General features: G+C 32.8%; 1 protein-coding gene across 1 annotated transcript in view; it reads left to right on the top strand.

The window, feature by feature from the left end:
* The window catches only part of DTWD2 (DTW motif tRNA-uridine aminocarboxypropyltransferase 2), a 92,213-nt gene extending 69,558 nt beyond the window's left edge, over window positions 1-22,655 (top strand). Inside the window, exons 5-6 of the mRNA XM_012766106.3 lie at window positions 15,271-15,399; window positions 20,992-22,655. Coding sequence (XP_012621560.2) covers window positions 15,271-15,399; window positions 20,992-21,162 — 300 coding nt within the window. The 3' untranslated portion in view covers window positions 21,163-22,655. The remainder of the gene's footprint in view (window positions 1-15,270; window positions 15,400-20,991) is intronic.
* The last annotated feature ends 696 nt before the right edge of the window (window positions 22,656-23,351 follow it).

Here is a 23,351-nt window from a genome sequence, read left to right as displayed (position 1 = left end):
AAGATAGGTAATATAAACAATTAATTGGAAAACAGATGTTCAGCTGCAATATAGTTGTAAACAAAAATTCTCTTTCCTGTGGAATTTTTAAAATTCAGAATAATTCTATCTTGGATTCATAGAGTGAATTTTTTCTTTCTGATCAGTTACTTTGAGGTATATTAGATTATGTATGCTGTTTAATTTTGAACTAAAGCATTACACATTCTGCCATAAACTATATAAATCATTACCTCATGCCTTTTATTCTATTTTATTAAAACGCCTATTTCAGGCCAACATAAATTTAGTTTTTTAAACTGTAAGTTTTTAATATATTTTAACATCTAGTAGAGTTCTCATTGCATTCTTTAGAATTTTCCTGACTCTAATAGTAACAACAACAACATATTTGTTGGTATTTCTTTGAAATCTTATTTAATTTATAGATTAATTAAAGAGTTACATCTTTACAACATCAAATTCATCCTTTCCTTTTCCTACAAATTTTACCTGTCAATTTATTTCAAGTCTTCTTTTGTGTTCCTTTGTAGAGTTTTAATGTTCATGTGTGTATTGCCCATCTCTTGAACTCCATTTTAACACACAAATGGATTCAATTTGTTAATTATTAATTACTCAAGAATTTTTGCATCAGTATTATTATAAATGTAAGTGACATGTGGTTTTCTTGTAGGACATAAGGCAGTGTGTGTCTGTGATGCTGTCTTTGTAGAAATGGTTTGGTTTGGAATTTTTCATTGTTTTTTAAAGAATCATAAAATTTTATAACTTTAAGGCTTGTGGTACTGTGTCATATTTTCATATGAGGAAACTAAATCTCAAGAAATTTAAGTGCCTTGTCTGCTTTTAAACAGTTAATTAATTTTAAGTGGGAGAGATTTTTTTTAAAAGGCAAGTAACAGTTTAGCAGTTTTTAGATTTGTAACTTTTGTGCCTGGTTGTTCCAAAATGGAATATATTAAGACATTTTCCTTCTAAAGCCCAATTACTATATCCTAGAAAACACACACACACACATATACACCTTTTAGATCTTTGGTACATTTTATATATTAATACTTTTACTGGTTGTCAGCTACTCTGGGTCAGGCTTTGTGGATATTAAGGTCTATAAGAAAGGTAAGTTATTGCTTAAGTGTATGTGTTACAAATCAACTGAAAAGTGGTTCTTATTTTCAGACTTTTTGAATCCTAGGGAGATAGGTTATATTTTATAATTTATGAAAAAAATGAAAAATTCAGTGTTTCCATTTTTGAAATGTTTAACATAAATCAATGAGATAAAATGAGGACATTTTAGCTTCCATCAGTCTCCTAGCTTTTAAAAATGAGGCCAAAGTAAGGCAAAATAAGGAGTATAATTTTTACTTGAGAGGTAATGGCTCTTCAACTACTGTTGTGTTTCTTAAATTTTTCACTTAATGTATTTAGACAGTTTTTTAAATTAACTTCAGAGGAATTTTGAGAAAACATGGCCATGTCAAAATGTAAAGGATCAAATTTTAAGCTCTATTTTGTCTCACTTTCCAAGTATGTATGTATTTATATGTATGATTCTGTCTGATGTTTTTGTTTTATAATTGCTTAAATAAATATTTTTGGTATATAGTATATTTATAAACAAACTGAAGGGGAAAGTAAACATACAGAAGTAAATATATTCATGATTCTGAGGCAATGATTCTTGAGTTAGTAAGTGCTTTTATTCATTCCTGCTGTATTTGCATATAGTGTAAGCTAGTCTTTTTTAACACACTTTACATTGCCTTTCTACCTTATTTTAAAGTGATTATCATTAGTGAAGCTAGAATCAGCCTAGATTGAAGGCAACTAGTTATGAAGGAATCAAACTCAAATGTATTTCAGAAAATTTAAGTACTCAAGTGTAGGTGTATCTACAGGTTATGAGGTAAAAAATTATTGGTGGAGTTGGAAAGGTATGTACACTATAAACTCTGTGTGTGTGTTTAAATTAGCATCAGCATTGTAACAATTTGTCACTGAATGACTTTTCAGACAATATGTGTTCTTCCTAACAATTTTGTTAGGCAAAAAGGATTTGATATGGTATCCAAGAGGAGAGCTACTTCTCTTACATTTATGAGAAAATATGTCAGAGGGAGTTACTTGGCTTTGGCAACCCAGCAGTTAAGAGGGAAGTTTTTATAACTGAGCAATATGACAAGTGGGAATAAAGTATCGTGCAATTTTTATAGATAATAAATCTGCTAGAATTTTAGATTTAGAAATAGGTGAGAAACATAGCTTTATCTTTTTTGATATTTTTAATAGCATGCATTTATGTTTTACCACTAGTATTTTAAGTGGTTCTTTTTATAGTTTGTATTTCAAAAACAATTTGTTTAGTTAAAACATCATCTTTTCTGCTAATATTACTCAGATGGAAATAAATAAGAATTTTTTTAATTACAATTTTTCCTCAGCTTTAAATGTTACTTTTGGTTCTTGAATTTAAGGTTGATTATGCTATAAGAGTCCTGGCTATAAGAATTTTTGCAGATACTGGTTCAAACTATTAAATAACCTAAAGACCAGAAAATATAATTAAGGAGGAATGGGCCCTAATAATCTTTCAGTCTTCTTAGTGACAAGTTGGTTGATGAAAAGTTCAAATAGGTGTTTAAGAAATATACTTAAGACTTGAGCTACTTCTTTTGTCACTTTCCCTAGTTCTTAGAGGTATTCCACTAATAACCACTGCTTATATCCATACTTCTTCCATGTTGTCTTCTGATCTCTCTCTTTATTTCCATTTCCTTTTGTACTTAGAGTATATATAATACCAGTTAACATTTGGTTATTCCCCTCCCATGTTTTTTTCCTCAACATGATTTTAAGCTTCTTTTAATATACTTACATTCTCCGATAGTGTAGGACATATTAAATAACATAGGCTATTGACTTATACTTTTGGACTAATCAGTAAACATAAAAAATTAAAAATGCTTGTTTATAAAAAATTTAAAGCTGTAGCTCTTTGTTTATAATAACTTGAGAATGTTCTTTATCATATGATGTTTGAATCTTTTGTCACTGTTATATATACAATAGGAAAAAATTTAAATCTTTTGTTCAATAGGTCTATAATGAAATTCAAAGTCATAAGCCATTAAAGGATTGAACCCTTATTTGAATTTTTTATTTATTTTTTGGATGTGTACTCATAAATGTGAAGCACGTATACGTAAGGCCAGAAAGCAAGGTATTTCCCCTGAAACAGAGGCATTAAAATGTGTATATGGAATTCTAGTCCTCAAATGCAGTCTTCATAAAGTTATGAATGTAAATATCACTATATCCCTTTCCATGAAAGAAGTTCTCTACCATAAAAAATGAAAATTGTAATGAATAGTATCTTGTATTTTTTCACAATCTTTTTTTTTTTTTTTTTTGAGACAGAGTCTCGCTTTGTTGCCCAGGCTAGAGTGAGTGCCGTGGCGTCAGCCTAGCTCACAGCAACCTCAAACTCCTGGGCTCGAGTGATCCTTCTGCCTCAGCCTCCCGGGTAGCTGGGACTACAGGCATGCGCCACCATGCCCTGCTAATTTTTTATATATATATATCAGTTGGCCAATTAATTTCTTTCTATTTATAGTAGAGACGGGGTCTCGCTCTTGCTCAGGCTGGTTTCGAACTCCTGACCTTGAGCAATCCGCCCGCCTCGGCCTCCCAAGAGCTAGGATTACAGGCGTGAGCCACAGCGCCCAGACTCACAATCTTTTGAATAGGGGTATATAATTAAAATGTAATTGGAACAAATAGTACCTTCCTCTTTGTTTAAACATGGACAGGGTCTCATTCTGTCACCCAGGCTAGAGTACAGTGCCACGATCATAGCAGCTCACTGCAGCTCTAACTCCTGGGCTCAGGTGATCCTCTTGTCTCAGCCTCCCAAGTAGCTGGGACTAGAGGTGTGTGTTACCATGACCAGGTAATTTTTTTTTACTTTTAAAGACAAAAGGTCTCACTATGGTGCCCAGGCTGGTGTTGAACTCGTGGCCTAAAGTGATCCCCCCACCCAGCCTCTAGAGTTGCTGGGATTACAGGCATGTGCCACTGCACCCAACCCAGACCACTCACTTTAAATAAAAGTTTGTGTTAAAGTTGTGCAATAAATATCCTTTTTCTGCAAGACACTTTGTCTTTTTTAGAATTTGTTTTAGGAACTATAACTAAATAATATGTTATAAGAAGGTGGGGTAAAAACTGTAAATATTTCACTTTTAAAGGAAAACATAAATATTGTGGTTATTAAAACTAGATTTCTATGATTAATTTAAACTTTTTAAAAAAATTGACTTTATATAGAATGTGAAATATCTTAGAAACATGTGAATGATATAATTAATCATGAGGCCTGACATGGTGGCCTATGCCTGTAATACCAGCATTTTGGGAAGCCAAGGTGGGAGGATAGCTTGAGGCCAGGAGTTTGAGGCCAGCCTGGGAAATATAGTGAGACTCCGTCTCTACAAAACATTAAAAAAAAAAAAAAAAAAATAGCCAGGCGGTGGCACCCTGGAAGGCTGAGACAGGAGCATCCCTTCAGTCCAGGAGTGCAAGGCTGCAGTGAGCACCACTGCTCACTAGCCTGGGCAACAGAACAAGACACTGTCTCAAATAAATAGAGAGATAGATAAATTAACCCTGATGTCCCATGACATCAAGTTAATACCTATTTATTGGGTTGATAATGTAGAAAATTTTGGTATCTCCATTTTTATGGGAAAATAAATATATGTATGTTTTTGTGTGTATGTGATTAGACAAATAATGGTTGTAGAAATGGTCTTTGTGGTATCTGCTTTTCTTATATGACTATACAATTTTAAAAATTGCATGATGTTTAGGGAAAAAATTCCCTTCAGAAATTTTTTTCCAAATGAGTGCTCTAAAAATGTCACTTTGAATTAAGGCATGATGTTTGGAAAAGATAACTTATTTATGTTCTTGATGTAGATTTCAGTAACATGCTGAATTTTGTTCTGGTTGAATTTTTCCTGTATTTTAAAAGAAATTGATGAAAACATTTGAATGTTAAGTTTTTAGATTTTGCTTTATAAAAAAATTAGAATTACATAGAATAAAAGAATGCAATCCTTTTAATATTCCTAGGAAAGGATTAGATAAGCATGATATTAATTAAACACAGTTCATGTTCGAGTCAAAAGTATAAACAGCTTTTATAGATTTCTCAGCTTAAATTGAGATGTATTACATTTTAATAATATGAAAAGTGGCTAAATTTGTAAATTTTGTAGGATTGTGTGCTGTCAATGCGCTATTTCTGTTTTATAAACTTACCAAAATACCTTAAAAGATATAAATTATGACATGTAATATTTGTTTCCCAATTTCACATTTTCCATATAAAACTTAATAATTAAAAAAGCAGTTGCTTTTAAACTTTATAAACTTAAATTCAGATGCAGATCCCTAACTTCTTTAAACAGTCTTTTTCTCCACTCCTCATCCTCATGCCTCCTTCCCCAATAACGTCACAAAACCCCTAAATTTAAGTATTAATAGCTAGATTTGGCATTGATAATTGGTAGCTATAGTTATTTAGTTGCTAATGACTGTGATCAGCATTTATTAATTCGATCAATATATTTTGAGCACCAGGTACTATGTTGGATACTGTTCTAGACAGTAGAATACAATGGTAAGTAAAATAGACAGTTTATGTCCAAATGGAGTTTACATGTAGTATAGAAATAAATAACCACATAGATTAGTGTATAATTACAAATTAAGGTAGATTCTGTGAATGTTTTAAATAAGGGGTGCTTTAAAATGCTGATTTTATTGAGGTTGGGAATTCAGAAAGACCATTCTAGCATTTGAGAACTGAAGAATAGTAGTTAGCTGGGTAAAGAAACTTACAGATCACCCTTAGTCTGAATGGTATGTAGTAAGAGGCGGCAGAGAGTGGTGTCAGTGAAATGGATGATTTATAGGCCATGGTAAGGATTTTGCTTAGTGGCAAGCTGTTTAAGGATTTTGATCAGAGTAATAATTTGATCAGTTGGTTTTTTGAAAAACCACTTGGTTGATGCAAAGAGAATGATTTATAAGAAGACTGAAGTGGAACCAAGATGTCTAGTTAGGTATTTGCAGAGATCCAAGCTAGGGATGATAGTAACTTGGTACTGGGTACTGTCATTGTGGAGAGAATTATTTAAAAATAAAAGCCATGATGACAGTTACAAATATTTTGTGTGTTTGTGTCCCTGAATTAGAATGTTGACCTTGTCCGGTAAAAAGAACTAATTTAGATGGAATTAGGTTCTAGATATTGCCAATAAATTAAATTTAAACAAACAACTTTAAATGAATTAAGAAAGTGATGGGAATCTTAGTAAGATAATACTGAGATAAAGTACAGGAGAAGCATTCATTAAGCAGATGGTAAAAAATAATATAACAATAAACCACAATTTGTTGAAGATTATGTACCATCATAGTGAGACTTTTATTGTAATTAATGCTTTGTATGAGGAAGTATGGAATTAACATGCCACACTATTAGGTCTATTAGGTGTTTCAATGAACCACCTAGTAGAGCTTCTGTTTAAATCATGTGATGAGCTTCAGGAAAATTCAGTTTTAATTTGAAATCAGATATTTTTCCTTACCGAATAGAAAAGAAATTTCTGTAATTTGGAAGAAATTTCCACCTCATGTTCCTTTTCCATATTCTTTTCACTCTTTATTGCACTACCAGTGTTTCATCACTTTTTGGGGTAGCAATTCTTCAGATTTATGTATGTCATTAAAAACTACTTAATTTATCAAACTTAGTATGTGACATTTATATACATATTTTCATACTAGAAAGCTGACAGAATTATGCCATCTTTTCTTTTTTATTTTTTTGGAGACAGGATCTCTTGCCTAGGCTAGAATGAAGTGGCATCATCATAGTTCACTGCAGCCTCAAACTCCTAGGCTTAAGGGGTCCTCCTGCCTCAGCCTCCTGAGTAGCTGGGTCTACAGGCATGTGCTACCATGCCTGGCTAATTTTTTCTATTTTTAGTAGAGATAAGGTCTCGCTCTTGCTCAGGATGGTCTTGTACTACTGAACTCAAACAATCCTTCCACCTCGGCCTCTCAGAGTGCTAGGATTACAGGTGTGAGCCACCATGCCCAGCCTGTGCCATCTTTCTGAGGGGAATGTATTATATGCCATTAATGGTTATTTCATGGAACTTTATGTTGCCCCAACTGTGTTGAAGTGGATTTGTTTAAGAAATCTGATTCCCTTTTTAGATTTCACTCTCAAATAGTCTAAGAAGATAATTGACAGAACAAGTGTAGGCATTATTTAATATCTCAATATATTTTGACTATACTTGAATGGACAATAGTGCTAATAAAATTCTACAACACCACAAAATATAATGTTATATTTCTCTTTCACACTTTTTCAGCTCTCAGAGTGGGTTTTATATGTTTGAGTTTTTAAAACTTAATGAATCAGTGTCTGTTTGGATTACCTGGCACTTGTTAGGCTGACAAAAAGACATTAATTCACACTCACAATTTGGCTGATTATTGACCCTTGAATAACAGCAAAATATTATGTTTGCATGTATATAAATTTGACATTGCATATGTAACTTTTTTCTATTTTGTTGTACAGTGGAGAATGAAAAGAACATAGGAAGAATATATGAGATTTAACTGGAGCCCTGAGATTTAATTGGATCCCACCTGAGAGATGGGAGATAAAGCAAATTCAAGAATTTTAGAACCTGAAGAGATTTTAAGGATAGGTTTAAATGCATTGTTTCATATAGTAGGAAAATGAGACACAGAAAATTAATTAACTTACTCAAGATCACACAGCTAATTACTGACAACCATCCCATTTTTCAATTTGATTTTAGTGTTTTGCATAGCAGAAAAAACTTCTAATAGGAAGGTACATTTATTAAGCTAATACTTATTAAGAGAATTTCTAATAACATGTTTTATTTTGAGATGTGCATAAAACATATATATATAGAGTAAGAAACACTTAAAAAATTAACATTCTTGTAGCCACTATGCAAGTCAAGAAATAGATCATTGCCAAAGTATTCTATATCCCAAAAGGTCCACGTTCCAGTCTCTGTTATATCCCTTTCATACAGCTTCTCTTACTCCCCAGGTAACCGTATCCTGACCTTTATTGTAATCACTTCTGGGGTTTTTTTTTGTTTGTTTGTTTGTTTTTTTTTAAGACAGAGTCTCGCTCTGTTGCCTGGGCTAAAGTGCTGTGGAATCAGCCTAGCTCACAACCTCAAACTCCTGGGCTCAAGCGATCCTTCTGCCTCAGCCTCCCGAGTAGTTGGGACTACAAGCATGCACCACCATGACTGGCAAATTTTTTCTATATATTTTTAGTTGTCCAGCTAATTTCTTCATATTTTTAGTAGAAATGGGGTCTCGCTCTTTCTCATGCTAGTCTCAACTCCTGAGCTCAAATGATCTGTCTGCCTCGGCCTCCCGGAGTGCTAGGATTACAGGTGTGAGCCACTGCACCCAGCCACTTCTTAGGTTTATTAAAATAGATTTATGGATCCCTAAATAACATAGTTTTGCCTATTTATGAACTTTATGCAAATCACATCTTTTTTTCAATATTATGTCTTGAGAGTCATCTATGTTATTGTGTAGAGTTAGTTGTGCTTTGTTCATTTTCATTGCCATGTAATATCCCATTATGTGAATATATCACAGTCTGTTCTATTGCTGATGGTCATTTGGATAGTTTTCATCTTGGGGCTATTATGATAAGTGCTGCTATGAATGTTCGTGTGATATATCCTGATACACATGTGCAAGAGTTTCTCTAAGGTGTATGGCTAGAAATGAAATAGGTGAGTCATGGGTTTAACATCATTTCAATTTTACTAGATTTAACCAAACTGTTATAAAGTGATTTTAACTATTCACACTCCCACCAACAACGTGTAGGAGTTATCCTCTCTAACACATGGTAATGTCAGACATTTAACATTTTTGCCAATCTTCTGAGTGTGTAGTATTTGCTCATTTCGTTTTGATTTTCATTTCCCTGATTACTAATGAAATTGAACACCTTTTTAGATGTTTTTTTAGTCATTTAGATTTTCTCTTTTTTGAAGTGCCTAGTTGTATCTTTTATCATTTTTCTTTTAGCATTCTGGCTGTTTTTCTTAATGATTTCTAGGAATTCTTTATGTCTTCTGACTTTGAGCCATTTCATAGTTATATAAGTTGCCAATTTCTTTTGTGATTATCTTTTTGCTCTTTTTTTTTTTTTTTTGGTTGTGCTTTGATAAATGGAATTTTCGATTTTCAGTCTAACGCTCTCCCAGCTGAGCTATTGTGGCTAAGGCTGGAATTTTGGGTTTTAATGTCTTTTTTTCATGGTTAGTATTTTCTGTATTTTGTTTAAGAAATTCATTCTTGTCTCTAGCTCATATTCTTATATTACCTTCTAAAAGCATTAGAGTTTTACCTTTTACATTTGTCTTTAATCTACCAGTAATAGATTTTTGTGTTTGATGTGAGGTATAAGTCCAATTTTCACCTTTTCCCCCTCATTCTGCTGCCCACTAGTCCCAGCACCATTTACTAAATAGATCATTTTTTAAACTCACTGCTTTGAAATATTACCTCTGTCATTTATCATTTGTGCAATATGTGAAAGTACGTTTCTGTGCTTTAAAGTCTAGTCTATTACTGGTCTATTTGTCTCTGCACAAGTTCCATACTGCCTTAATTAATAAGTTTATAGTAGGCCTAAGTGGTAGGAAAAATTTTTTTGTGTTCTTCAAGAGTATCTTGATATTTTTGCCCTTTGCATTAACATATAATTTCAGAATCAGCTTTATGAAATCCCAAAAAAACTCTTCAGATTTTTATTGAGATAACATTAACTCATAAATCAACTTTTGAGAATTGGCATATGTATAATATTGAGTCTTCCATTCCATGAACATAGTATATGTCTCCTTTTATTTAGGTTTTCTGTAAATTTGCTCAATAAAGTACAGACTGTAGGTGAGAATATAGATTGGTACAACCATTGTGAAAACAATATGGAGGTTTCTAAAGATATTAAAAATAGAACTACAATATGACCTAGCAATCCTCCTTTTGTACATGTAGCCAAAGAAAATGAAATCACTACCTCATAAAGATATCTATACTCTGATATTCATTGTAGCCTTATTCACAATAATGAAAATATAGAAACAATCTAAGTGTCTGTTAACATACAAATGGATAAAGAATCTGTGGTACATATATACAATGGAACGTTTTCAACCTTAAAAAAAAATGAGATCTTGCCATTTGCCATGGATGAGCCTGGAGGACATTATGCTAAGTGAAATATGCCAGACACAGCAAGAAAAATATTACATGATTTCACTTATATGTAAAATATTTATAAAAAAATTAAATATACAGAGATAGAGAATAAAACATTGGTTACCAGGGCAGGAGGGGAGGGGAGAGGAAAAGGGGAAGAGATGTATCAGAATATATGAAGTAGCAGATATGTAGGATGAACAAGTCTAGAGATCTAATGTACAATGTGAGGACTATAGGTCATATAATTATACTGTATATGTGATTTATGTGAAATGAGTAGATTTTAGCTGCTCAACACAAAAACAAAAAATTGGGTAACTGTGAGATGATAGACATTAATAATTTGCTTCACTATACTAATCTTTTTGCTGTCTCTCTGTATTCCATAACATCATATTGTATACCTTAAATATGACAATAAAATTTATTAAAAAATAAAGTAGTGTGATTATTGGTACATTAACATGTAAACATTTATAATTTTACATATTTGGTTCAGTTATACTTGAAGAATCAAACTGTTTATTATAAATAAGTCTAGTTTAAAACTTTTAGTACTCTGCAACCCATAATTTCTTACTATTTAGGTATCCTGTACTGTGTATTCTTCAAAGAAACCAACTCTTTTATATGTCTGTCTACCACTTTTACTATCATTAAATGAATTAAACATATTATACATGTGCAGAGGTACAGGAAGAAAAGGCAATACATAGAAAACATTGGGTAGATAAAATATAAATATGCAATCAAAATCATACAAGAAATGAAAATTATTCATTTAAAAGTGATTTTCAGAAATTATTATGAATTCTTGGCCTGTCTCTTCTGTTAGTGTTGTTTGAGAATATTTTAAAAGAATTAGCTAAAAAAAAAATTAAAAGAATTATCTAAAGATAGAGCTATAAGATCTAAATATTTTGACGAATATTACTTTTTTTTTTTTTTTTGAGACAGAGTCTCACTCTGTTGCCTGGGCTAGAGTGCCTTGGCCTCAGCCTAGCTCACAGCAACCTCAAACTCCTGGGCTCAAGTAATCCTTCTGTCTCAGCCTCCCGAGTAGCTGGGACTACAGGCATGTACCGCCATGCTCGGCTAATTTTTTATATATATTTTTTGAGTTGTCCAGCTAATTTCTATTTTTTTAGTAGAGACTTCTTTCTATTTTTTTAGTAGAGGCAGGGTCTCGCTCTTGCTCAAGCTGATCTCAAACTCTGGAGCTCAAATGATCCACCCACCTCAGCCTCCCAGAGTGCTAGGATTACAGGAGTGAGCCACTGCTCCCGACTAAATATTACATATTTTAATGATGTTCAGATCATGTACTTAAAAGGTGAAAGAGTAAAAAACTAAAAATTTCCTTGTTTCTAAATATACCTTTAGGCCTGGCGTGGTGGCTCACGCCTGTAATCCTAGCTCTGTGGGAGGCTGAAGTGGAAGCATAGCTGGAGCTCAGGAGTTTGAGCAACCAGCCTGAGCAACAGTGAGACCCTGTCTCTACCAAAAAGAAAAGAAAAACAAAAAGGAAAAAAAAATACACAAAACAACAAAACCCATCCAGGCATTGCCTCAGTGGATTGTAGTCCCAGCTACCAGGAGGCAGAGGCAGAAGGATGCTGACAGCCCAGGAATTGGCGCTTGCAGTGAGCTACAGTGACATCATTGCACTCTATCCAGGACAATTGAGTGACACTCTGTCTTAACAACAACAACGAAAAATAAGGCAGAAATATATACATATCTTTAATGAAAATATTTATGGTTTTTAAAAAAATAAAACAGGATTTTAACTCTAGTAATATTTACCTTCCAAAGTAACTCTTTCTTTTCTAGTATTCAGTAAAACATTTTTCTTCTGTTTCTTTCTCCTGCTTTTAGATTATTTTTTCTCTACCTATTCCGTAGCTTTTCTTTTTTCAGTCCCTTGTAAAAGTTGACATTCTTCTGACCCTGTCCTAAGTCCCATCTACTCTTATAACTTTGGCTAGGGAATCTCATCTGGCTTTATGTAGTAAAGCTGAGTTACTTCACATTTGTTCATTAGATTGTGAACAAAACATTATGAGTCACCACCACCACCGTCATCAGTGGCAGTACCATCTTCATCAACATCTTTGCCTGTATTGAGTGCTTACAGGTTGGTCTCGAACTCCTGAGCTCAAGCAATCCTCCCACCTCTGCCTCCCAGAGTGCTAGGATTATAGGCGTGAGCCACTAAAACCTCTTTTTAAAAGGCACCTGAACAGTAATCATAACTATCATAAATTGTTATCTGGTATTCTTATATTTAAGATAATGGAACAAAATAATTTTCAGAAATCCAAATTTTAGACAATTCAGACAACCAATGGAAAAGGTGTGAAGGTAAATGTAGACATTCTGGAAGAGTTGACTATTTCTAAAGTAGAAGTTATATTATAAGCCCACAAACTATACTGGTAGAATTCTCAGCCAGTCAATGATTTTCTTGTTTCTGACATAAAAGTTACATTAAGAGCACTTAAACCACCTATACCCATACAGAACCAACTTCTAAAAAGATCAAAATTACTGAAGCATTGTTTGAGTCAGCATAGCTTCCAAAATCTGCAAAGTAAGATCATATATATATATATATATATATATATATATTTAAAATCTTAGGATTGATAGCTAAAAGGTAAGTTTTGATACCATCAGGTCCAGCTATTTCATTTTATAGGTAAGGAGCAAGTGAGAGAAAATAAGAAACTAAATGGCTTGGTTGAGATGGATCAGTTATTGTCAAGTGTAAAATAATCATCGTCATCTTTTAATAGATTCTCTGTGTACCACATTTTCATCTATTAATTTTTTCCCCTTTCTTAGAATAACTTTGCCTTGAATTTTCTTGAATTTTTATTTAAGACAACAAGGCAATTTATTACAAATTATTTATTATGCTTCTGACTTCTTAAGATGGCTTGACAGGATTTCTTTCTGCTTTTGCTCATTTGCTCATTGAATCAAGTGTGTGATGAAGGTAGACTAGCATATAAGTATAAAAGGAGAAGCTGTGAGAAGGTTACATTACCATGCTATTATCTAATAACACATGTTAATAGTGTAATATAGCTATATAGTCTTTTACTATATCTAGTAAAGTATATATATTGCTGGAGAGATGATTTGTAAAGGATATTCTGAAGTCTCTTAACATGATACATTTTAAATTCTGAGTTTTCCTACATTAAGAAATAAAACTCCTCCCTCAAATAACTAATTTCCTTAAAAAAATCAAATTTATTCCAATAAGCAAAATTCACTGTGAATTTTTGCATGTTTCCCAAAGATTTTATTGCAATCAGATGTCATTATAAATTTCTGCAATGAAGACTTGAAATTTAGTATTGAAACCAGTATTTGGTTGCACTTTGTTATACTAGTTGCGTTGATGAAATATCAAAGCTGTTAGTAATTACTGTTAATTGACCCTGTGAATTACTCTTAGTTATTTAATAATAGGCTAACTTTCTTTTATCACTATACATATTTCTTAACCATTTTCCTCCATTTCTTTCCCTCCCTGCATCTTTTTCCTATCTTTTCCATTGGTAGAAATGCAGAGTAATTTCAATATAATCATACATAAAACACTATTACTCAAATCTGCTTTAAAGGATGTATTCCAAAATCATATACATTTTTTAATAATGTTCATTTAGCAGCAGCAGCTTGCTTCTCCCTCTCTGTTCTCCCCTCTTCCTCGGGAAAGAAAGAATATAATCTGTAGAGGAGAATTCTTTGAACAAAAAGCACAGAGTAAAGAACCACATTTCTCATCAGGGGAACTGCATGAGACACAGAGGAGGGAAGGGATTGAGGGACAAGATGTCATCGATGAGAGAGTTTTGATGGTTTAAAGGAATGAGAAACTCATACAACTTTGGGGATACTAGAAAATAAGGGAGGGCACCTGATTTTAATAAGTTGCTATGCATTAAGGCTTGAACACCACTACCTCCAATCCCCATGTTCACATATTTTATAAACAAACATTGAAATTATCATCTATCCTTAAATGTGATTCTGATCGGAATGTGAGCTAGGGCTATGGCTTTATCCCTAGTGTAAGATTGCTTAAGTTTAATTTAATTAAAATAGAAATCAAAGGCCAAAATGTTGGCATTTGATTTTCTATTGCCTTTCTCATGTCTGACTGTCTCAGTCATCAGGTCTCAGCTAAAATATTATCTCTATGGATAATACAATGTATAGTATGCCACTTTTCATCTAAAAAGAGAGGATTACATATATATATATACTTATATACCTTTGTGCATCTGTATGTTTATATACACATCCACATAGACATACATGTATCATTTTTTATTAAGAAATAATGGAAGGATAAACCATATAATTTAAAAAAATATCAAATTTTTTTGAAGTGATTATGTTATTTTAACTCCCACTGTAATATATGAGAGTTTCATTTACTCCATATCCTTTTTGGTTTTAGTTACTCTAGTGAGTGTGAAATCTTATCCCCTGTGGTTTTAATTTGCATTCAGTCATTTTGAGCACTTTTTCATGTACCTATTTGCCATTCTTCTATCTTCTTTTGTGAAGTATGTATTCACTACTACTCTTTTCCTTATAGAGTGATAGTGTTATTAGTTTTTTTATGTTGGATATGTAGTAATTTGTATATGTTCTGGATATATCTTTGTCAGATACACATGTAACTATTATTTTACTTCTATTATTTACCAATAATAAAAGAATATATATAAAAGATATTGATACATTTAATATTTGTATTAAATATTAAAAGCTGACACTTTTGAAGGGAAAATAATTAGTATTTAAAATGCAGACTTTATAATTTTAAATTTAAAACAAAAATTACATGTACTATTTTGTTTTTGGTTTCAGGTGCAGTTAAAAACTAACATTTCTAGTCAGTATGTAATTCGGATGCAGCCAACTAATAGGTGCCTTTCTACACTGGAGTGTGCAGCTGTTGCTCTTTCGATCTTGGAGAAAAATAGTTATATTCAAGAGGTATGTCTTTGGAAGGTTGTAGTTTTTGACAGTAGGAGTTTGGTTAGATTTTACCTAGAAAATTTAGACAAGCTTAACTTGTTAAATTTGTGACTCTAGTGACAAGTAGAATGTATCTGTGATAGAGATTTATGTACTTTTATAATCTTCTTTCCCCTCTGGTGTTTTTCTGTGTTAGTTTAGCATTCCAGATTGCATTATTTAAATATTCATACTAAGCTGTACAAACAGCATTTGTAATATGCTAAATTGCATTTAAGTAGTACAACATTAAATAGAGTTTTTTGGCTAGATTTTTCTTTTAGTATTTTCCATTTCTCTTTTTAGTATTTTGTGTTCTTTTATACTCAACTTTTTTTTTTTTTTAGTTAGAGGAACATTTTACAGCAAGATTTTTGTTTTTGCATTGGTGCCTTTATTTGAGGAGGTATACTAACTTCCTGTTTATCATATTAACCTTGCTTACAGTGTAAAAAAGACTTTTTTTGAGGAAAAATTCCTATAGAATATGAACAGGTTATAACTTACAATCATTTTATTTAATTTCCATGAAAGCATGATGATTTCATATATAATTAATAATCATCAACAAAGAATAATATTTTAATGAGTTAACTAACAGCTCAATCTTTTTGGAACATGTAAGAAACTGCCTCTGTAGCAAAAGAAAAAAATAGTAAAATAAAATTTAGATTGTTAGGAGTCTTTAATCATTGAAAAATTTTGATAAGTACAAATCAAGGAGAAAAATCATAGGATAATGAACATAACTAAATGGAGTGTGTAACTCCCCCTCTGATACCTTCCCTCACCCGACATAGAAAGTACTCTTTTCTGCTTGCTTGCTTTTTCTCTCATTATTCACAATGGTTGCTATTATAAGAGTGTGCCTTAGACATGAAGGAAATTTCACTGATGGATAAAAGTTCAGTTGAATGTAACTAGAATAGTTACCAAGATGTTAATCCTAAAGAGAACAACAAAAATCTCAGGCGCCAGGAGTGTTAAAGAATGCCAGAAGCAAGTGCTGAATTACTTTTTTCCTCTCTTCTACCCTAAACTCTTAAAAATGTGAGTTGGAGACTTCTCTTCTTTTGAAAGAAGTAGGCTTTCATATGTAGGCTTTTCTTGAGTGTGTATATGTGTGAGTAGACTTTGTTTTGGGTCTAGGCAATTTCATTTTGTCTGTTCTCTGTCCTTTAGAAAAATGTCATAAGGGACGCTAGATCCTTACCCTAAATGACCAGGGAGTGTTCTCAGATTCTCTTCCTTCTCCTCTAACTTTATCACCTATTCCCATGCACCTAGCCATTGAACATGGCATTTTATATACCCCTATCCTTGCCTTTCTGTTTTGTTCATTCACTGTCATCCCTGCATATTCTTGAGAAACAAGGAATATTCTTTTTATAGGTATCTTAAAAGAAAAGTGAAACCCGCTGTTGTTGTTTAAACTTGCTTTCTGTGTAGTATCTGTATTTTCATTTTTGTTGATGTAAAATTCTAGGATCAGACAACATCAGACCAAAGATTCATTAAAGGTTCAGATTTTGAGGGAAAAATATAATATTCATTGGCTATAGATTTGAAACTTGCTTTTCTCTCCTTTTGGGTTCTGGAAAGAATCCTCTGTGGTATTACATCTCTTATTCCCACGATTGGAATTGGATCTTTACTGCAATCCTAAGTGGATGTTTTAATGTTGGTAATGGTGGTTATAGTAATAGTAAGTGTATTAGTATAAAAGGGTTAGGGATAGGGTCTGTACTACTATTATAGTAATATTGCTGCTGCGTGCCCCCCCCATTCCCCCCACCCAGTTTAGTAAGATATTATTCTGGCATTATTTAATGTACCATCAAGAATGTTTCAGGTTCTGGCTAGGCGCTATGGGTGGCTCATGCCTGTAATCCTAGCACTCTGGGAGGCTGAGGCGGGAAGATTGCTCAATCTGCTTGCTTTGGTAGTCAGGAGTAAACATACAACAGTGGCCAGGAGTATAAAAAGGATGTTTCACAGTCAAGCCTGTGATTTGGGAGGTGCTGATGAGATAGTTGGTAGGATCAGGAGAAGGAGGAAATGTATAAACATCCCAATTTGCTTATTATTATAGATGGCAAAAATTGACCCCACTCAATTTATAGCAAAGGGTGCTTTCCTAGTGGTAGAACCCCAAGTCCAGCCTATTCAAGTCTAGTTACAATAAAAAATTAGCATGTTTGTGATACATACTTACTGTCTACTCTGAACATAGATATTTTCTTCCTTTCCTGGGAAGGAAAGCTATGACATACATTTTTTCCCAGTAACCTTTTATTAGGGGCATTCGATTATTATAAAAGCTTAAGATGATGGAGAGTAGAAAATTTTCACCTGTTTTCATTCTTTAGAGGTAGAGTTCCTTAAAATAAACAACTTGGCACAGAATAGGATTGTTAGCCTGTTGATTTATTGTCATCCTTTATTCTAGAGCAGTTTTTCAAGCACCTGGAAGTAGCATGATAGGACAGCATAGCTACCTAAAAGTAGCATGAGATGGACTTTCTCAAGTAGGTTTGAATTAAAACCTCATTACTTACTATCATCACTTTTGCCTATGGGCAGTTCACATAATCTCTTTGTGCTGTTTTCTAATCTGTAATATACAAAAAGTAGTTACCCGACAGTATTGTGAGAATTGAGTGAGGTAATGTGTGTTAGTTGCCACAGTTGTCAACACAGGCACTCAAAAAGATTTAATCTTTTGCCCTTGCCCTTCCTTGCTTCTCTGCTCTTGCCTATAGATTGACACTTACGAAGTTTTACCTTATGAACTTTTTAAAAATAGATGTGGCAAAGCTTTGTGCAGTAGACTGAGTGCCTTAGCTCTACCCAACACCAATGATTGGTAGTAATAGTTCTTTGAAAATTGTCACTTTGCATATACAGACAAAAGGATTTACTAGGTTAGGCTAGACTTCAGTAATTTAAAACTCTAAAATTGAGACGGCATAACATGACAAAGGTTTATGCCTCTCTCGTGCTGTTTGTCCGGTGGATTGCCCGTAGGACCTCTGTTCATTGTAGTCACTCAGGCACCCAGCCTGACGGAGGAACTATCTAGACACACCATTCCACTTTCATCAAGGAAAGTGGTGAATCCGACTCCACCGTTAATGCTTCTGCCCAAAGACGGGACATACTACTCGCGCTCACATTTTATTAACCAAAACAAATTATATGGCCATGCCTAACTTTAAAGAGGGATAGAAAATGCAATCTGATTGCGTATGAAGAAGGAAGACGGGCATATTTGTGAACATCCCTAGTGACTACCGCAGAGATGGAGTGGGGATCTGATCCAGATCTATCTCCAAAATGCATTTTTTAAATTATCTCTGCAAATTGACAAAATCTTATCTTCAAGATGTGAAAGTTGGAAGCCCTTGACCATAGGAATATTAATTCTCTCCTAAATGTGAAGAATCTAATAAATGTCATAAAATATCAACAGAATCTTCAAGTGTCTCAGTCTGTATGTCGTCCTAGGTATTTTTCCTAGGTATGATATTTCAGAATCCAATCAATGTACCTACCATGTTGACTCTGTAAAGTGGGTAAAATAATATATAGTTATTTCCTCTTTTCCTCTCTTGTTTTCTTCATTAAAAGAAATTAAGAGAACATACTTAAGAAGCTTTCTATAATAATATTATACAGAGCTTTTTGAAGATGTTTGTCTTTTTTCTTATTAGTGTATATCAGTTAGGAATTATGTTTGATGACATGTAACAGAGCCCTTAATGCAGTGATTAAATCTCATCCGGGGTTCTTTACTCCTATAAAAAAGAAATGTTAACACGGGCAGTTCTGGGTTGAGAATGCAGCTTGAAAAGGACATCAGGGACCCAAGTTTCTTCCATCTTTCTCTCCATCATCTTATATATTTGGCTTTAATCTTCATGTTTATTGTAGTGGCATCGTGGTTGACCCACTACCCCCAATAATCATGTACCAAGCAGAAAAAAAGAACAAAAAGCCTATGCCTGCTAATTCTGTTCTTTTTTAAAGAGTATCTCAGAAAGCCCTACCCAACCACTTCCACTTCACTTCATTGGATAGACTGTGTCATTAGTCCATGTAATAATATTACTGGCTCGACACATTACCTCCTTGAATAACATTTGGATTCTTTTAATAAGGAAGAAAAGAATGAATATGGAGAAGCAACTACCAGTGACTGCCACAGTTTGTAAGAGTTCATTGTAAATTAAAGCTATTGACCCCTTTTCTACCACTTATGTTGTATATGTGGGGGAGTAAATTTTCACGTAGACATTGTGAAATTTTTGTAGTTAAATCTATTCATTTTTTCTTTGCTTCTATTTATTTATTTATTTATTTATTTGAGACAGAGTCTCACTCTGTTGCCTGGGTTAGAGTGCTGTGGCGTCAGCCTGGCTCACAGCAAATCCTCAAACTCCTGGGCTCAAGCGATCCTTCTGCTTCAGCTTCCTGAGTAGTTGGGACTACAGGCACATGCCACTATTCCCGCCCAATTTTTTCTATATATTTTTAGTTGACCAATTAATTTCTTTCTATTTATAGTAGAGATGGGGTCTCGCTCTTGCCCAGGCTAGTCTCGAACTCCTGAGCTCAAGCAGTCCTCCCGCCTCGGCCTCCCGAAGTGCTGGGATTACAGGTGTGAGCCACTGCGCCCAGCCTTCTTTGCTTCTTTTGTGCTCCTGTAACAGTCTGTTTAGTTGTAGTTTTGCGTTTTTATCATTTGGATCAGGAATCTTGAGCCTAAGGAAAGAATCTGGCTCATTATGTGTTTAAAACACTGGTATAGTGTTACTATTTTTTACTTTTATTTTTTGAATTTGAATAACTTTAGGTAGGGCATATACTCCATTTGTATTACAACCTCAGCTATTATCTGTTAGCTTATAAGTCCACCCAGTTTACATATTTTTATCACATGCTTGGCCCTATAGGTATTTGGATGTAGACAAGTATGTACACAGAGTGATTTCAAATGCACCAAAACATGGGTATCTAACTTGTATGGGGTCTATGGAGTAATGTGAGAGAAGTAGTAAACCATTTGCTCATTGCTTCTGTCATCTAATTGTTATCAGGTGTCAGTATGCTTGCATCAGTTTGTGATTGAAACTGAATTAACTAATTTGATGTGCTTATCTTTGTATCTAAAGGTTTCTGTTAGACTGCTTATTTCAGATAATTTTTATAACGGCATCAATTTTTCATGGTGTTTGAATAAATTAATGTAGAAAACTAAGTTCGGACTTTATTATAATACCTATATGGAAAATCAATATTTGTGTCTTTTTTTTAATATAAGAAATCCCATGGAAGGTAAAGTGTGCCTGTTTATTAGACTTCCTTAGTGTGGTATGTATGTTATGAATTTAATTATATTAATTATCTAGAAATAATTATATCTATTTATTAGAGTACCTATTGTTTTTCATAGCTAAAAGACAATAATAAAGAGAAATATAGTAGTCCCTGTTTCTGAAGGTAAAATGTCGATACAATATCATGATTTTCACATATAACTTTTTTTAGTATCTTTTTTTTTCCTAACAGACTTTGCTTCGCCCTCTTCGAGCCTTATGTTCTTTCCAGCTTCAGCATGGTGCTCAAATTCGCCTCAGCAAAGAACACCTTCTGAAAAATGGATTATATCCTAAGCCTATGCCAAAGAACAAACGCAAACTCAGGAAAATGGAACTGTTAATGAATAGTGTTAAAATTTAGTACAGTTGTTCTTATGGTGCTAGTTTACTTGTCTTTATCTGATAATGTCCAGTTAAGTTTTCGTTCAGTTTAGGTCTGTGGGTTTTTCACTCTCTAAAGAAGAATGAAAGTTACATACTAATCTTGCCCAGAAGAAGGAAGTAAACCAAATAGCCATAAAAACAACAGAACAATTTCACTAACTCAGCGAGAAGCAAGATTTCATACTGTATTCGGTTTTAAAAATGTGCCTCTAAAACATGTTTTCAAATCCATAATTTAAAATATGATTAGTTGTTGAGCTGGGTTAGAAGTTCTTGCTATAAAATGGAAGGAAGTCGTGCCTGATTGGAACAGTATTGTTTCCATTAATGTTTATGGATAATTAGGTGTAGAGCAATAATAGAGATATCTACATCAATTTACAATCAAGTACCTGAACTTCATAGTTTAAAATAAGTAGCAAAAGAAAACATTAGTTTAGATTCAACTTATTTATTTTATAAAATAGTATAAAGGAATAAGGAAACTTTAAATATTCTTTAGGGCTAAACTTGACCTCAGCTAAAATGTGATTTAAATGATCTGTTAATTGCCCTCATTTTTAAAGAGGTGCATGTAATTTTGAAATCACATACATTTTCATTTGCAATCACTCTTGGATAAGTTTTTATTTTTTGTTGTATTCACCTGTATGAGTTTTGAGTATTTACTGAACAGGTTTATTGATTGTCTAAACTACTTTTGTTGGAGTTTTTATATGGAAAATAAGTAGAATACAATACAACTGTTACTTTGAGAACATATTTCTGTAAGTAGGGCTATTTAAATCTTTTTTAATGGGCAAACACTTTTAATTCGAGAGAACAAACTCCTCCTGCCCTGTTGGGAACATATTTACTAAGATTTTGTATTGAATAAGAGACATGTGTGTAATGTATATTTGTATCCAACTGTAATTATGTACAAATTTTCACAAGAAATGGGGACTTTATTTGGTCTTTGTTTATGATTTCTAGAGTTTCCTGTATCCAGTGTTCAGTTGTAAGGAAAAGCTAAACATGCATTTAAAAAGTAAGCTTGATAAATATTTTTGTGTGTATGAGAAACACGAACATACACCAATAGTTGTTTCTGAAAGTTTTTATGCTTATTTATTTGTTTATTTTTACCCTGGATTAGACCCTTATTAAAAAGCTATAATGCTGGTCACAATTAGAATGCTAATATTTGGGGAAACTATGCAGAAAATACTTTAAAATATTAAAAGTTAGATTCCTGTCTTTATTGTTGACTTATTTTTGAATTAAAAAACAAGTTAGCTGATTTGTAATCTCAAACACCTAATATTGAATGATTATTTGACACATAGAGAATAAATAGTGTATAATAATGTATACTGGTTTCTTAACAAATGGGCTAAAATCATTTTGAAGTAATTTTTTTCACATTGAAATTAAACTGCACAAATTTTCTTTAGTCATTTATTTTTTTCAAAAGAATACTCCTACATAAGACACCATTTATATCTCAAAATTTTACTTTATTTGTGTTGATTTTAAGAATGTTTTATTTTTATCTTTTGAATAAAACATTTTAGAGTATTTTTAATACTTAAAAAGCTTAAAATTTAGTGTTTTATAAATGTATAAAATTTTCTTTAAGAAAGTATGTATAGTCTTTCAAATTGTTTTACTAACATTCATACTTTACTTATTTTTCATTTTTTCACTTATTTTTTACTGACCTCTTAACAAGGGGGTTCCATCTAATCTTCTTTAGTATACAGTGCTTCTCTAGTCATCTGTTCTCATTAAACAGTTTTAAGTAAGTTTTAAAAACTATTATTACCATTTTTATTAAAAAAATTTCTCCACATGTGTAATATTATGTATTTTAACTGAAAATTTAACCTGGCTTTTAAAACTTGTTACCTTTTTATTGTTTTATAATAGTTGGCTTTTTAATTCAGATGCTTTATATTTGCCTGATTTTCCTGGACTTTTCCTGGAAGTTCCAGGTTTTGTGGATCTATAGTTGATGGTATACTCTAACTGCACTTTGATATGGTGTAGATTATTTTACGGGTTGTTATTTAAACCATATAGCTAAGAGAATAGTATTTCCTCATATACAAGGTGACCATGCTTCTAACCCATTTATGGGAGGTTGAAAATCACTGTGCTTAGTGACAGGAGAAAATATTATGA

Source organism: Microcebus murinus, chromosome 11 (genome assembly GCF_040939455.1).
Source record: "Microcebus murinus isolate Inina chromosome 11, M.murinus_Inina_mat1.0, whole genome shotgun sequence".
Taxonomy (NCBI): domain Eukaryota; kingdom Metazoa; phylum Chordata; class Mammalia; order Primates; family Cheirogaleidae; genus Microcebus; species Microcebus murinus.
This window is presented reverse-complemented; position numbering and strand designations above follow the sequence as displayed.